General features: G+C 31.2%; 1 protein-coding gene across 1 annotated transcript; it reads right to left on the reverse strand.

Moving 5' to 3' along the window:
• Window positions 1-1445: 1445 nt before the first annotated feature.
• On the reverse strand, window positions 1446-14363 carry LOC106121378 (putative uncharacterized protein DDB_G0271606). Its single transcript, NM_001312443.1, is given in 2 exon segments — window positions 1446-3796; window positions 14306-14363. Coding segments are annotated over 2 exon segments (1743 nt in total). The 5' UTR covers window positions 14315-14363; the 3' UTR covers window positions 1446-2062.
• Between the last annotated feature and the right edge of the window lie 1081 nt (window positions 14364-15444).

The raw sequence follows: 15444 nt of genomic DNA on the forward strand, positions 1-15444 counted from the left end.
AAGAAGAAGAAGAAGAAGAAGAAGAAGAAGAAGAAGAAGAAGAAGAAGAAGAAGAAGAAGAAGAAGAAGAAGAAGAAGAAGAAGAAGAAGAAGAAGAAGAAGAAGAAGAAGGGCAGTGCTGACGACGATATCGTGGACATAGTCAGTATGTTACAAATTGCATACAACTGCATAGATATAAAAAGATATGTGTGAAGTCAACCAACCCTCACTAGCCAGTGCGTTGTTGAATAAGACCTAGTCGCTCCGAGCTCCTCAGTCGAGTATACTGTGTCCGTATGTATAGTGAGCTTGATGATGACGATTTGTTTTGCTTCAATGCATATTGTCTTGTTAGTAATTTTCTAAATATCTTACCAACAGATAGGAGCTAATCTCTTTCCAGTGTTATTCTATTTTTCCCGACGAGAGTGACACTACTACTCCAGTTCTATCAGAAAATATGACCTGTCAAATAAACAAACTGGAACAAATAAGCATTTATCAAAGTTGGGGTATTTTTTTGGTGAACTAAACAATAATGGTATTATTACGAAAGCAGTGAGCATTATGTTGCGTTCTTAAAATATGTTCGCTTTAGTCAGAAGACTAAATTAAAGTTGCAATTAACGAAATGGTTTTATTTTTCCTAAATTGTTTTCCCTCGAATAATACTTTCAAACGTCAAAAAGGAAACTGACCGATTGTTTTTTTTACGTTGGTAGCAACGTAGACTTGTTCATAATATTGCTAGCATTGAAAATGACAATTTTTATTCTCCGTTTGTGTATCTAATTAGTCAAGAGTCCTGTCTCTTATTTTATATACTCTTTGACGCAACCATCCAACATCAAAGCGTAATAATTGACAGTGACAGACACACAGTGTTGCCAATTTAACTTTTTAGCCGGTCGTGTAAATCGTGTAAAAATGGCGTGTTTTTATGAAAGACGAACAGTCCGCAGTATGGCATTCGCCAAATGACGCAGTTTTAAAGTTTAACTAATAATAGAAGAGAACTTAGGACACAACTAAGAACAAAACAAAGAACGGAAGAGAACTAAGAATAGAAGAACAGAACAAAAACAGAACTATGAATAAACTTACATACATACTTTCATCCCCTCTGGTTATTTTACACCCTTGAGGGTAAATGTTTTACATGCATTGAATTTCACATTTAATTATTATATATCAATGAAATGGCCTAAAAATAAGTTTCAAACATCTATCTGTAAAAATGGCCATTCCTCCATACAAATTTCCAACCCTCTTTTCAACCCCTTTTTCGCGTTAAAAAGTAGCCTATGTACTTTCTCAGGCTCTGGACTATCTTTGTACCAAATTTCATTTAAATCGGTAGAGTAGTTCTTGCGTGAAAGAAGGACAGACAGGTAGACAGACAGATAGGTTATTTTCGGATTTATAGTATTAGTAAGGATAAGGTTTATTAACAAAAGAAATAATGCGATATTTATTGTGTATTTACATGTTTCTAAAAAAGAAATAACTTATAACATTTTCGTTTCTGGTTTATATTTGATTTTAAAAACATATTTGTACATTACAAAATACATAGTTTATAACTCTCATTCAAGATTTAACTTATATTTAGATGTTCTTATATTGTACGAAGTTGTGAATAATGCGATAAAACTTCGTATCTTCTTACTCAAAGTGTATTTTTACAACAGGGTTTAATTGTATTGCAAATGATTTGTATTTTACTTATAAGCTACATACAAGTGTATTATGTAACATTTAAATTCTATTTTACTTAAATATAAACATAAGATATTACTTAAGATAACTACTTATGGCAGTTTACAAAAATAAAATAATAAATAATGATTTTTCTCTAACAATCCGTCAACTTATTATAATGATGCAAATGTATGCGCCGGGTAATACGTAGGCATTTTGCGTAGCCTCTTTGGTTGTGTAATGACATACTTAATGACCGTGAAAGTAATTGCTTATATGAAAATAAATAGCAATAGCATATATCCAAGGAAATAACGGTTTGATTTAAAACTTGGTAGCTATTTTTATGTGTGTCCAGATATATAATTTTACATTTTTCCTATAACGAAGTTCTAACGTGTCTCCGACTATCGAATGGCAATCTATTAGAAATATTATTTAATGGTATGCCATGATTCAATGACAAAACTTTTGTAACAATATTTAAATCTTCATGAGTTTTCCCATTAAGTCCTGTTTCAACTAATAGTTGTTTTAATTGTGCGTCCGCATTAAACTGGTTTTGTCTGTTCGGTGGAAAAAAGTGATTAGTGTACACTGGACTGAAAGTATTGAATCTGTTATATTCTCCATTCAATCCAAAATTTCCAACACCACTTTCCTGTCGAAAAACTCGATTATTCTGTTTTTGTCTTGTAATGTCATCAGTTAGTCTTAATTGGTTGAAGTTTGGTCCTTGATGAAAAGGGGCTTGGCTGGGATTTGGGTGAAGAAAGTTGGTAATACCTTGGGGTAGGTGGTTTTCTTGCAGAGGAAATTGTTCAGGTCGCTGACTTCGAAGATGTATAAGGAAATCCACAGCTTCTCTGTTAGGCAGCTGCTGTTGATTAGCTAGCAAGTTTACTTGCTCTAAATGAACACTCGGCTGAATCGATACTTGGGAATTCTGACTTTGCAATGTCGTGCTCGGATTTAAAAATCTATTTGATTGCAAACCTTTCTGTCCCTGAAAACCGCCTAAAATCTGATTTGATTGGATTTTTTGTTGCTCAACAAGAAGTTGATGCCTTTTCAACTGATCCTGTTCGTATAAAATTTGTTGCTGACGCTGCGCTTCTTTTTGTTGAATTAACAATTGTTGCTTTCTTAGTAAATCTTCTTGCTGCCTTTGTTGAAGTTGTAACAACTGAAGCTGTTCTTCAAGAATTCTCTGTTTTTCTTCGAGTTGTTTTTGTAATAATATTTGTTGAGATAAAAAGTTGTTTTGAGCTATCTTATTTAAATTTCTGTTGTCAATTTGAAAGCTTTGACTTAAAATCTGTGGTGGTAAGATACCTGTTGGTACATTTGTAGTCGATTGTGACTTCAAGACTTCTTGTATATTTGTTTGTTGATATATCGGCACAACTTTTTTTGGATGGCCAAGTCCGTCCTGGTGAACCGTGAACGCAGCGACTAAAGGAGCTTGAAAGACTTGAACGTCCTTTTTGTCAACCTCTTCAATGTTTTTACCATCTAAGTCATGAGTTGGTTTTGGAGTCGTGGTTGTCGTAGTTGTGGTCGTGGTTGTCGTTGGTTTTGATGTGGAAGTCGACTGTTTGGTATAAATATCAATTTTCGGGCTTTGTTTCGTTCGTAAATGAGAGTTGGTACTTTCTTTGGTTTGGAATATTTCAGTGTAAGGATTTTGAGTTGGGAGAGTAGCTGTTACTTGGTTTTCTACATTTCCCACTGTCGTGTCCAAGATGGATACATTACTTTCAAGTAACGTGGGTGTCGCTTCTGTGCTATTTGTAAAGGCAGATTGTCCATTAACTATGTATGAATGTATTTGTATGCCGTCCTGAGACGTTTGTACTGTTGTTAAATCTTCACTTTGCCTTAAATATTCCGTTTCCGCTGTTGGATTTACAGCCGTTGATTCCGTTTCCGTAAAGCTATCACTTTCTTCGAGGTCAGTCAGAGCTTTTAACAGTGCTTTTCTTATGTAAGGGTCTAATCTTACAGATGGTTTTGCTTCTAAACTATTAAGATTTTCATTATTAGTATCATATACCGTGCTTTCTTCTGCTATACCCAATGAGAATAAGGCTACGAAAATAGCTACTGGTACCTGAAACAAGAGACATTTATAATTAGTTTAATATCTTTGAATGTTATCGTTCAATTTGAGAATTGTAGTCTGCAATTTTCCTATAGATTACTTATTGATGGTTTATGCAAATTCCTTTTTTTATCAATTTCCTAACATTAAACAATGCAATAAACATCACGATCAACTTCCATGATTCCATCGTTGGAAATTTTTATTCGTATTCAGTTACGTTCTTTGTGTTATGCAGAACAATGACTCTCCTTATGGTTGGATTACACAATGTGTCATCTTAAACGTGCAATTTACCAGTACATTGATCACGCAAAGCTAAGACAAGACATAATTTTCTTAAAATTTAATTTTTACTTATTATTTTCAATTGTAAGTAAAAGTAATGTAGCAAAAGAAGAACAAAATAAAACATATTTTTTTACTAAAATACCTAGAAAAGCCTAAAAAAGTTAACCAAACTGATGGAAGTTTGTTAAAATACAAGCAGATGTTTAAATATACAATATACGGAGAGGCAATTTTATTCAAATCAATTCCATATTAATAATGTTTACTTAGTTTATTATTTAAACGTGCCTGTATATAAGTTTAATTATTTTGTAGAGAGTTATATGCGATAAATTCATAGAGTGTTTTTTTCCATTACAAAAACAATTGATTTCAACACTATTCTTGTCAAAACTTATCACAACGCATTTCTTTACGATGTCACCATCCTTTATATTTACTTATCACTCATCTCGAGTGAAAGTTGAAGACGCTTTTAGTGTTGTACACAACGGATTTAAATATTGTTGATAATAAATCACAACACAAACGTTAGCGGAAGACATTATAATATTCGTTTTGAGTTATTTTATGTTAAATGAATCGATTTCTCTAAATTTGATGAGCTGGGCCCGATCTAAAAAATCGTTAATCTACTATAATCGGATATTAGAAATCATTTTTAATTCATTTCTTTAATTATGAATAAAATCATAGTAGCAATAAGTCACTATTGAATTTGAATTTTTATTGGATTGTATTATGTATTTTCTAAGTTTGCTTTTATCCGAATTTGTCTACAATAAAAATGTATAATCTATAGTATTAAATGTTTAATTAAAGTTCCCTTTAAATATTCTCTGTCGTTTTGTTTTAGAATCAATACGTTAGTATTTGTTGGAAAGTAAACAATAAGACTTGACCTCTGACATCGCTTGAAGCGCTTCTTAACATTTAAAAAATGTAGGTTGTGTTTGAGCTCTCCGTCGAAGGAGACTACAGTAAATATTTGTGAAATGTCGTAATCATTGCCATGGGTTTTTACTGCCGAAACACACTTTGAAAAAAACAGTGATACTTATCAATTTTGTAACATACACATATGTCTATTAGTAGATGCATTAAATCTTAAGCATGTAAATATAACATAACTTATTAAAAAAACTAAATACTAGGCTTGCATACCTGTAAACAATATTACAAAATAATATAATGCAATCCTTTCATTCAACTTTATACTCATAAAGTTCAAGTCTACTTTCACTACGATATTGAACTCGGATAATCCGATAATCTTTTCATGTCTTGTACGATACTGTAGTTCTCATGGCAATGTTAGCGTTTCTAATCCAGTCTACAGTAAGTGTACTATATATCCGCAGGCAAAGTTTAAATGAATACCACTCAAGTGGTAACACTTTCTTAAACCTTTGACCCTTACTATTTAATTATATTATTTTTTACAATTATGGTACGTTAATTTGCATTTATGTGTATCAATTTAAAGTAATTCATCGTCCAAATAAAATTTTTATAATGTAAATTAAGTTTTGCATTTATTATAAAAGTACTAATGATGTATCCAAAATGGTTAACTATGTAAACTGATGGTTGCTTATGTCAACTACATGTCATAACCATTGAAAATAGTGGTTAATATATTGACAATTTGTTTAAAATAGAAAAAGTTTAAAGTCCACAAGAGGACGTTATGGAATATTTACAAATGTTTTCACATTTCTCACGACACAGCCCCCACATAATTGTGTAAGAGGCTGTTGTACAAGTTTACATCTTCAACTTGTTACGACAAATTAATTCATTTAGTTTTACACCATGGATGCGAAAAGATTTAATGAATGTGCGAAATAATAAAGCGTTTTGTACATTTTATCAGTAGAATTTAATTACATCCCTTTGAGCAGTTGAACAGAGGTTCTATTAGGTAGAGAAGGTAGAAAAAAAACATTAGGTACTAACGTGGAATCTTGTCTTATTAAAATACTAGTCATTGAAGCTTTGTATCAGTAATTAAAATAATCTACTGCACCATTTATTAATAACCAACTGAAGCTAACCAAGCATTTTAAGTGCTATTGACTTTTAACGCATATCATCGTTACCCGTCTCTAATTGTACTCAGCTAGAATTTCTCTCAATACTTGATAATGTAAATGCAATTAACTTGTCGTTCCCACATCCGATACGAGGCAAGCACGAACCGTGCGTGACTTGTGAATCGAATACGTCCAAGATATGATGTATTGTTCTTTACAATCATAAAATGTTACAAGTGCCTGCTAAAGGAATTCGTTTCATAATAAGAATAGTTATCATATATCTTTTATACTTACTACTACACAATAGCGTAATAAACGCGAGTAAAGTTTCAGAAAAAAAAAATAGAATAAACAATAAGAATTAGGATTTAATAACATACATATATAAAATGATTTTAAACTCCTCTTCCTATTATTTAATTCGATACGATTATTTTATAACAGTTCTGTTATGACTATCTTTTTTTTAACCGACTTTATTTTTTCTCCCTCATAACTGTTATAAATATAAAGTTTTGTTAAAAAATAAGTAAGGATAGACTCATATTAAAGTTGTATATTTCATGCTCTGTGTAACAAGATAAATGCGCCGACATATTCAGTAAACGACAGACATCATCATAGCTATTTTATATGCGCACAATGCTACGTAATTACATAAGGCTGCACCAACGGGAAGGTAATTTCACTTTCTATGGGTGGAGATAATTTACACTGTATATGGAGACGCATACATCAATAGGATTTGCAACATTTTTCATATTGAAAAATTGTTTTTTTTTATTCATTAATACGCGTTTTTTTTTGAGTCAGAATAGTGGCTAGCTGTTGTATTAGTTGGTCCGCAGAAAAGGTCTTGCGTCGGGTGACTTTACAGATTTATATACAATTTTAAGATTATGTTGGATTTAATTGACCCATGTTTCAAAAATCCATGATAATTTTGTCTCAGGCATGTCTAAGTTCATTTAGTTATATATTTCTCCAACGAATATTGGTCTCGCTAAATTCAAAGCATCTCACTTATCACCGATGATAATTCGTAGTTTTGTAATGTAAAAGATATTCATTAAATTAATATAAATGTCGGCGATAACTTCAACAAAGACCCCTCTAGGCATCATTACAATTAGTTACATGAGAGCCTTATTCAAGCTCAAATTGACTGGATTAAAGTTTGAATACATAATGCGGCCTTTGTCGATGACCGGGACATCATAATGACGCGTGCATCGATATTAATCATTACTTGCACGCTTTTGTACGTGCTTGAGCAATACGCGTTAATCGCTGCTTTATACCTCACATCATTGTACCATATGTGATTGGCTTCGATCTAATTTAACACACTTGTATAAGTAATTAAAGTATAAATTACTATCTGTAGCCCGCGACTTCGTCCGCGGCGAAAAAAAATGGCCTACGTGTTGTTCCAGGCTATGTTCTATATTTATATCAAATTTCAAGATCCGTGATGCCTTCATACAAACATATATCCATCAAAACATTCGCATTTAATAATAGTAAGATTACACGATGAAATGCTATTCGCTTCCGAAATTGTGCAATATTGTTTACGTCCAAAGATTTCTTTGGAATATATTTATGTTTATCACTGCAATATGCAGATGTGATGCCTGGATCGTGACTATTACGTGATAGGAAAACATTTTATTAAAACACCAAGGTATTAACAGTTGCATGTTATAGGAATTGATGGCATGTTTTTATTAATTACATAAATATATTTATGTGCGTTCAACGGCTACATGGTTGGTGAAATATAATAAGATACAAAGCCAGTACTTTAATGGTATATAATTTGAAACAGACAAGATTCCAATAGAGTTTAAAGTAATCTAATAACAGATATTTGAACATGAATAATAAAGTAAAGGTATAAGATTACTTTCAGATCTTAATACAATTAGTCGCATTAATTAATGTTTTAAAGTAAGGCTGATTTATTATAATACATAAAGTCAAAACGTGACCTCGTCATTATGGTCACTAATAAATCGTTATTTAGTCAGCTTGCATTGTGCTTTAAAAAGCACTCGTTGTCCGCAATGTTTAAGAAAATTGATCACACTTTGAGTACGTATACGTAAAAACGCATTCAACAAACGACTTGTTAATAGTTATAGGCAATAAAATAAAATTTCCTCAATCTGCGGTCAATGTATAGCTTTCTATGGCAGTACGACGAAATACAATAGCTAGTTGCATGCGGTTCTTGCAACTCTGATGTAAATATTCGTACATGTTACACGAACAGAAATGGTGCAGTGCGTGTACTGAATCTTAGAAGACTTTATTAAATAACAATGTTACATAGAGTAAACTGAATTCTTAAAACGATGTTATGTCTTCTTAACATTGTGATAACAATATTCTGTGATTATTTTTATAATTATCATCAGATAAATGATCTGTCTACTGTTATGCGGTGGACCGCCCTCCGCATCGAAACGTCCCGCTGTGCGCACTAAGACGTCGGTTCACCTGGAGGGCACCCCATGCTCCTGGTCTTCATTGCGTGACCTTCATTTCAGGTCTTTCCATTTTTGAAAACAATAAACTAAAGCTTCTTATATTTTCATTTTAGTTACATGTGACATTATCACAGTTGTTGCGGTTAACCTCATAATCAACACTTACTTTTTGAAAATTAGTGTTTATAATGGACTGAACTGCTAATTTGAATTATAAGAATATAATGTATTTAGGTAGAAATATGCGTGGTTTTCTGTAAAATACATCATGGTTTATTTAAATGTTAAATTCTTTTCGTTCCCTCTTCAATCGGCACTTTTCTGTTGTCAATTTACGTAAGACTTTATTAACACCATAGTTTGGTTACGTTTGCTTCTTTACGAAATTCTTTGCATAAATGATTATGCAACTTAATAATTCACTTAAGACTTAGCTAGTGAAACAGGTTGGTTTTTAAAATAGAATCTCTCTCGACTAGTAGTCATAATGTAATTACCTAACCTACCCTAACCTACTTACAAATTTCGTCCTTGTATGATCGATATTTACGCCAATTTTATACATAGCATTTCCTAAACGCATTTCCTAATAATTACTCAAAGGTTGCTTTTATTAAATTTCAAAATGTAAACAGAATTTAAATTATACGAAATATATTTCACAAAAAACACGGTTGTGTAAAAGTCTTATTATAAATTATTCTCAAACAACTTTTAAGTAAGTAACAAACCGAATAATAAGATGCACGTTGCAATACTGCAGCGCGGTGCTTTTGTTTTCGTCAGGTTTTGGTAGATACAACATTGTTAGCGCAGACGTGTAGGCGCCTTTGTACCTGCTCAGATTGGGACACTTCGTGACTCGAAATATCGCACGACATTTCAATTAAAACTGTGGAATTAAAAATGATAAAATTGTCATATGTCAGAAAGTTGTTAATTAAGCTAACTATGCTAATATAAATTACAGAACCAATTATATTAAGAGGCTATTTCAAGCGAATAAAGCTATTGTATTTAGATTATAAGATTTGTGGAAATATTATATTTGCGATTTTAAACCAATTTAGATATGTAATGAAATGTTAATAATTAAAATTAATGAAATCAGTCTTCTTTGACTTATTTAAATTTCAAATTACTAACACACTTTCGTGGATTAGGAAGTCAAAGCACGAGATGTTTGATTAAAAACTACGATTACGATCAGTTCCACCATGAATTAAGATTTACTTTAAGATAACCATCTGAAGTGGAATTTAAGTAACGTTACCACAAATAAAGATTGTTATCTTTTAAGTAAGCTTTCTTTTAGTGAGTATTTAAGTAATAAATTACATATTAAGTTAGCTGGAAAATTTTGTCATCGACTATTGTTATTCTCTTTACGTTTTACTTCTAAATTTATAGGTCATGTTTGTGGAGATTTATTACATTCTTATATACACTATAATATATCATACTTGCTAATTATTTAAATATTTCCTGTTTTTATTATTTCTTCAAGATTTTCGTTTAGTGATAGTTATAACTGAATATTATATAATTGAATGTAGTACGTTTTACTTCATCATTGATAATTGCTCAATATAACTATATCTGTTTTTTCGATCACACCACAAGTTGCCGTATATCCGATATGGAAGCGATAGAGTGAGCCTTGCGGTTAGGCTTTAAGATGTTATGTGGATTTGAATTTAGTAATAACACGAACAAAAATCACTGTCTATTTCAAATAAAATGATGTAATATCAGGAATTGAAATTGTAGTCATAGTTTGCAGAAAAGGAGTTAAAAATTAATAAAAGATATAGCCTAATAAAATAGTATTAAAGGTAAGCAATAACAATTGTTGAAACAACAAGCAAATGGTGATAGTTCCGACTGTTTATATGGTGTTGTTTTAATGTGTTAGCAACATAATTTTCTGTTCTATTTATAAGTATTACATTTTGCTATTATACGAAATTAACCTAGGCTATTGGATGGATAATAAAAACTATGATTACTTCTAGAGACAGGAAAAATATACGTAAATTTATGTGCATTCTGTCAACTCGTTTGCAGTTTTGTTACTGCAAGCGTAGTGAAAGTCAACTGCGGTCACAGTATCCGCAGTTTTTACATCATTATTTATGTTTGATGAATAAAGATTCTTGACACTTTCGTAGAAGTCAAAATCAAAAGTAGTATAAAGTATCAACTAACATTGTTCAACCGGAGACTAATAAAGTTACTTCGTTATAGTTTCGGAGAAAAATTGGAATACATTCACTTTCAGCTTATAAAATTCTTAATGTCCTCATTGTTTCAACAACTTTTGTCTTGATTAATTACAATTCTCATATATCGTTTCTAATATCTGGGTTGATTAAGCTGTGGGAATGTGGTGAAGCAAGTTCGTTGTCAAATCTTTAATTTTATAAGACTTTGGATGAATTTAAACACATCTCAAGCTTTGCGACATCTCATTACCCAAGGCCTAGTTATGAATCTGCATTGTTTGGTACAATAATGTTGCATTTATAGTTTTTAATTACCTCTAATAAGGTTTACTGTGTTAGATTATATTGCATTTTGTCTGTGCATTCGTAAATACAAACAAGCATTGTCTCTTCGTTACGTTCTAATTAGCTTTGATTTAAGATTAAATACAATGCAATACAAATTACATTGTCTTCTCCATTCCCATAAACCTTATGAATAGATTCCGTACGTACTAAAGCGCTTAGCTATCTTGACTGACTGATACGGATTATCTTCTAACGATGTTGTTTATTAGTTGCTTAACTTTTTAATTTCTTACCAGTTTTGTTTACATAAATACATATATAAATAATCATCATACTGTATCTAAATTTAAAGTCCATGAGCTAATTCTCAGGTACCATGTAACAATAGGTTTTACATTTTTGAAGATTTATTTAATAAACTATCCAAATAAGTATGTAGATATTTTAATCATCTTTTTTAAATTTAGGAATAAAATTTTTTCCATATTTGGCTACTGTGAAATAAAACGAATCGGCGTCGGTTGCTGTCGGTACCTTCTGGCCTACACTTAGGATAACTTGCCTCATATTTTTTTCAATAATTTCTAATCGCTCCAATTTCCTAATACCTGACAAGGAAATTTATTTGAGATTTTATGGTTGTTGGAAAACATTTGACATTGGATTTCTTACATTTTTAATTGCAATTAAATGTCCAAAGATCATAAAACGAATTTTTTATTCCTGTCACGGTAAGTTAAATTAATGAAGTTAGTCGTTAACTGGTTACCATAAATTTTATTAACTAAACGACACTCATAAACATGTCACCGTCATATTTTACTATAATCTATATTTCTTATATATGTAACAACAGCAGCAATAATGCTACTAAAATGGTTCGTAATTAGAATAAGAGTAAAGCTTCATCGTGATATTTTTTAGGGCTCCGTACCTCATAGGAAAAAAACGGAATTCTTCTTTTTGATTATTTAACAATACAATTTTGAATACAACTAAACATATGTTTAACGCTAAATAAACCTCATTGGTTTGTTACAAGCGTTAAGGTCTAACAAGCGTTAAGGTCCTTATAGGATCACTTTGTTGTCCGTCCGTCCGTCTGTCAAGACCCTTTTTTTAGTAACAATATTAGTTTAGCCATATTTTCACACGTAAAGAGCATAAATTCATATTTTATATTTCTACCTAATATTTAACCTTATTTAATTTGACTATGAATGTGTTTAACGAGCGTTTTAATTAGGTACTTTAAAATGTTGCACATTTCTTCCGATCTAAAGAAACCGTTATAAGTAGTTGTCATCTAGTCTGTAGGCGCAATTGTTCTTGTTTGTTCAAATTGTCAACTGCAGCAAAATATATTTGAACATCAAATTAAATTTAGAACAAAGTTCATGTCTGTATTCTTTAAATGACATAGTTTTGTACAAGCGTTATATAACACTTTTAGCGGATATGTGTTCGACATCTGCAAAGATTTTACGACGAATTTGTATTAGTTTCGTAACAATGTTTTATTAATTCAGTTTACCAAATGTTTCCGTGAATTAGACACATATAATATTAAATTGCATAACTTTACTGCATGGATAACATATAAGATTAGATTTATGTCATTTATTTGCATAAATAACATAGAAATTTAAAAATTTAAACACTAATAAATTGATAAGATTACCCTCGATTTGGAAAAGTAAATGTAAATATAAACAAAGGAACGTCCAATTACACATTATTTTTTTTTACTGAAACAGCGGGTACAAAATATATCCAACACCTATTTTGTTGACTTAATTCTATAGATAAGGAATTTGGATAAGCGAAGTTGATAATTAAACAAATAATTATCTCATAATAATGGCTTAAAATTCTTTGTTAGTTTATTTACTATACCAAGTTTTATTACAATTATGTAATTCTTGGAACAATACTATAATATGATTAATAATTTAATAATAGTTAAGCTGAAAGCAGTTTGTATTAACATGTTATTTCTCTAACAAAACATACCGTTAAGTAAAACTTTTATATCATCACGTAGCAATACATAAGTTTTTATATACTAACGCATTCGCGTTTTATTTGCTATAATATGTATCGACATAAAAGTCGAAGAGTTACGTTAAATAAACACTAATCTAGACGACTAAACGACTTATTTCTTATAAGAATATACAGTAGCTATTCTTAGGGAATAAAAGCTGTGGAACGTTGCTAAAGACATCATGAGCTCTATATGGTTTACGCATTATGTTAACAACCGATTTAACACATTAATAAGCGATTAAATAGAATTTCAATATCATCCTAGATCATTTTAGGATCGGCTTTGTCTATCTTAGAGATTTTATCTAGCTTTTGCAAGTAGATTAATTAATTCGTTAGTGTATTCATATTGTAATAGTACAGAAGAAAGTAAGGTTGACTCATTGGACATTTCTGCAAAAGTTTTCGTGAGTTTCACCTAAATCAAAATGACGAACACAGCGCACCGCTGTGCCCGACGAATCCTTAACAGGTATTTCTTCCGACCTCTCATGTAAACAACAAGATAGTATCATCACGCACGCATTACGTCACATCGTAGAAAGTCCAATTTATATCTAATATATATAAAGCATTTAATATGCTAATTGTAAAATAAATTATATCATAAGCGCATTTAAAATCACACTAAAGATTTTCTAGATCCATCTAAATTAAATTGACATGTCGCGACAAAATATATTGTGGTCGTTAATCAAATAGGTAAATAGAGCCATGCAAAGGAAATCAAATTTCAAGATTCTTTAAAAATGGATTATTACATTTTACTTTTTAATTACGACATTGATCATAATAAGACACCCAGTGAAAGTGGACAATTCACTGAGATGATAGTAATTTGTAGTCAGCCAGTGTGTGGGAACATTGCCAATTCAAGTTGAAACTATTCGGTATTAAATAATAGACTTCACGGTAATTATATTTCGATAATAGCATATTGTGAAAGTATAATCTTTTAAAATTAAATTTATACCATTTTAATAGTGAAATTATAAATTTAATATGCACACTATAACTCACAGTTTTAATTTACGCTGTTGGCTTAAGTAATAATAAAAAATGAAATATATATTAATAATAATTTCACATCACTTAATAGACACAGTTTAAAAAATATTCACGGGTACTCACTGGGCGCATGGTGTCGGTTGTTTGTAGTACAGACTACTACGGGCTCGTGGTAGAGTGTACAGTGGGTCGCCTGCGCACCGGCGGTCTCTGCGCTACACAAAACAACACTAAGATGGTCTGCGCCGAGTACATCGCTGCGCCCTGCCACCACACGACCCCGCTGTAAACCCGATACCCAAGAACAAGGATGTTTTGACACGGCAGCGATCATTTGTTTACAAATGCAGTTAATTTTCACGCATTGTCCAATGTTTATAATATCCAATTATACACACTCGCGCATTGAAACGGCAAATTTCAAATATAAACTTCCAATTTTAATGACATAGACAAGCAAAATAAATTCCAATATTTCAATGCCATTCCAGTTTAAGTGCTATTTTATAATTATCAAAGGTACGGACATAACTAATATTTTCGCATCAATGTCTCTAATCTCATACATATGTGAGGGATACTAGAGGTATGTTGCCGCCAAAGAAAACAAAAACTTTTTGTTACAAGTAAGTGATTCTTTTTGAATAATGAATGAACTTACTATATGTATATTTAAATCAAATAGATAATGCCATTTCTATATACTTCCGTGATTGTAAAGAGTTAAGACACAAGTGACTTTTAACTAATAAGTTTTATAATATGTCCTATTAACTTTCTGTGTGGAACAGATGGTAAACAAAAATATCAGACGATTCACAACATACCATAATCTGATACAAATCACTAACCTACATATAGACGTAATTACAACGACATCTGTCAAATGCCACAAGTCTAATTGGATTTACAGATTGCGAAATTTATGAGAAATGTTTGTTTAGCCGTTAACTATCTCTATTTTAGTTAAATTTAATGTCACTATAATTAGGATTATCGTTTATGTTTAAAAAAAATAGAGAAAAGAATTATTCAAAATTATTAATATAAATATATTCGTGAAAAAAACTAAGCGGTAATTTCTCCATTTCTAAATAACTATGAATAAAATCAGTGTGGTGACGTGTCGCAACTCTTTATTTGTCATGTATGAATTACGGAATCCATCGCTGTGAGCACAGTTAAACACAACCGGTCGTTGTGTAACGATTTGTATTCGTATGTAACGTAATTCTACAATAAAATTCGTCACACCCACATAA

This window comes from Papilio xuthus, unplaced genomic scaffold, assembly GCF_000836235.2.
Source record: "Papilio xuthus unplaced genomic scaffold, Pxut_1.1 DF829129.1, whole genome shotgun sequence".
In the NCBI taxonomy this organism is placed as follows: Eukaryota; Metazoa; Arthropoda; class Insecta; order Lepidoptera; family Papilionidae; genus Papilio; species Papilio xuthus.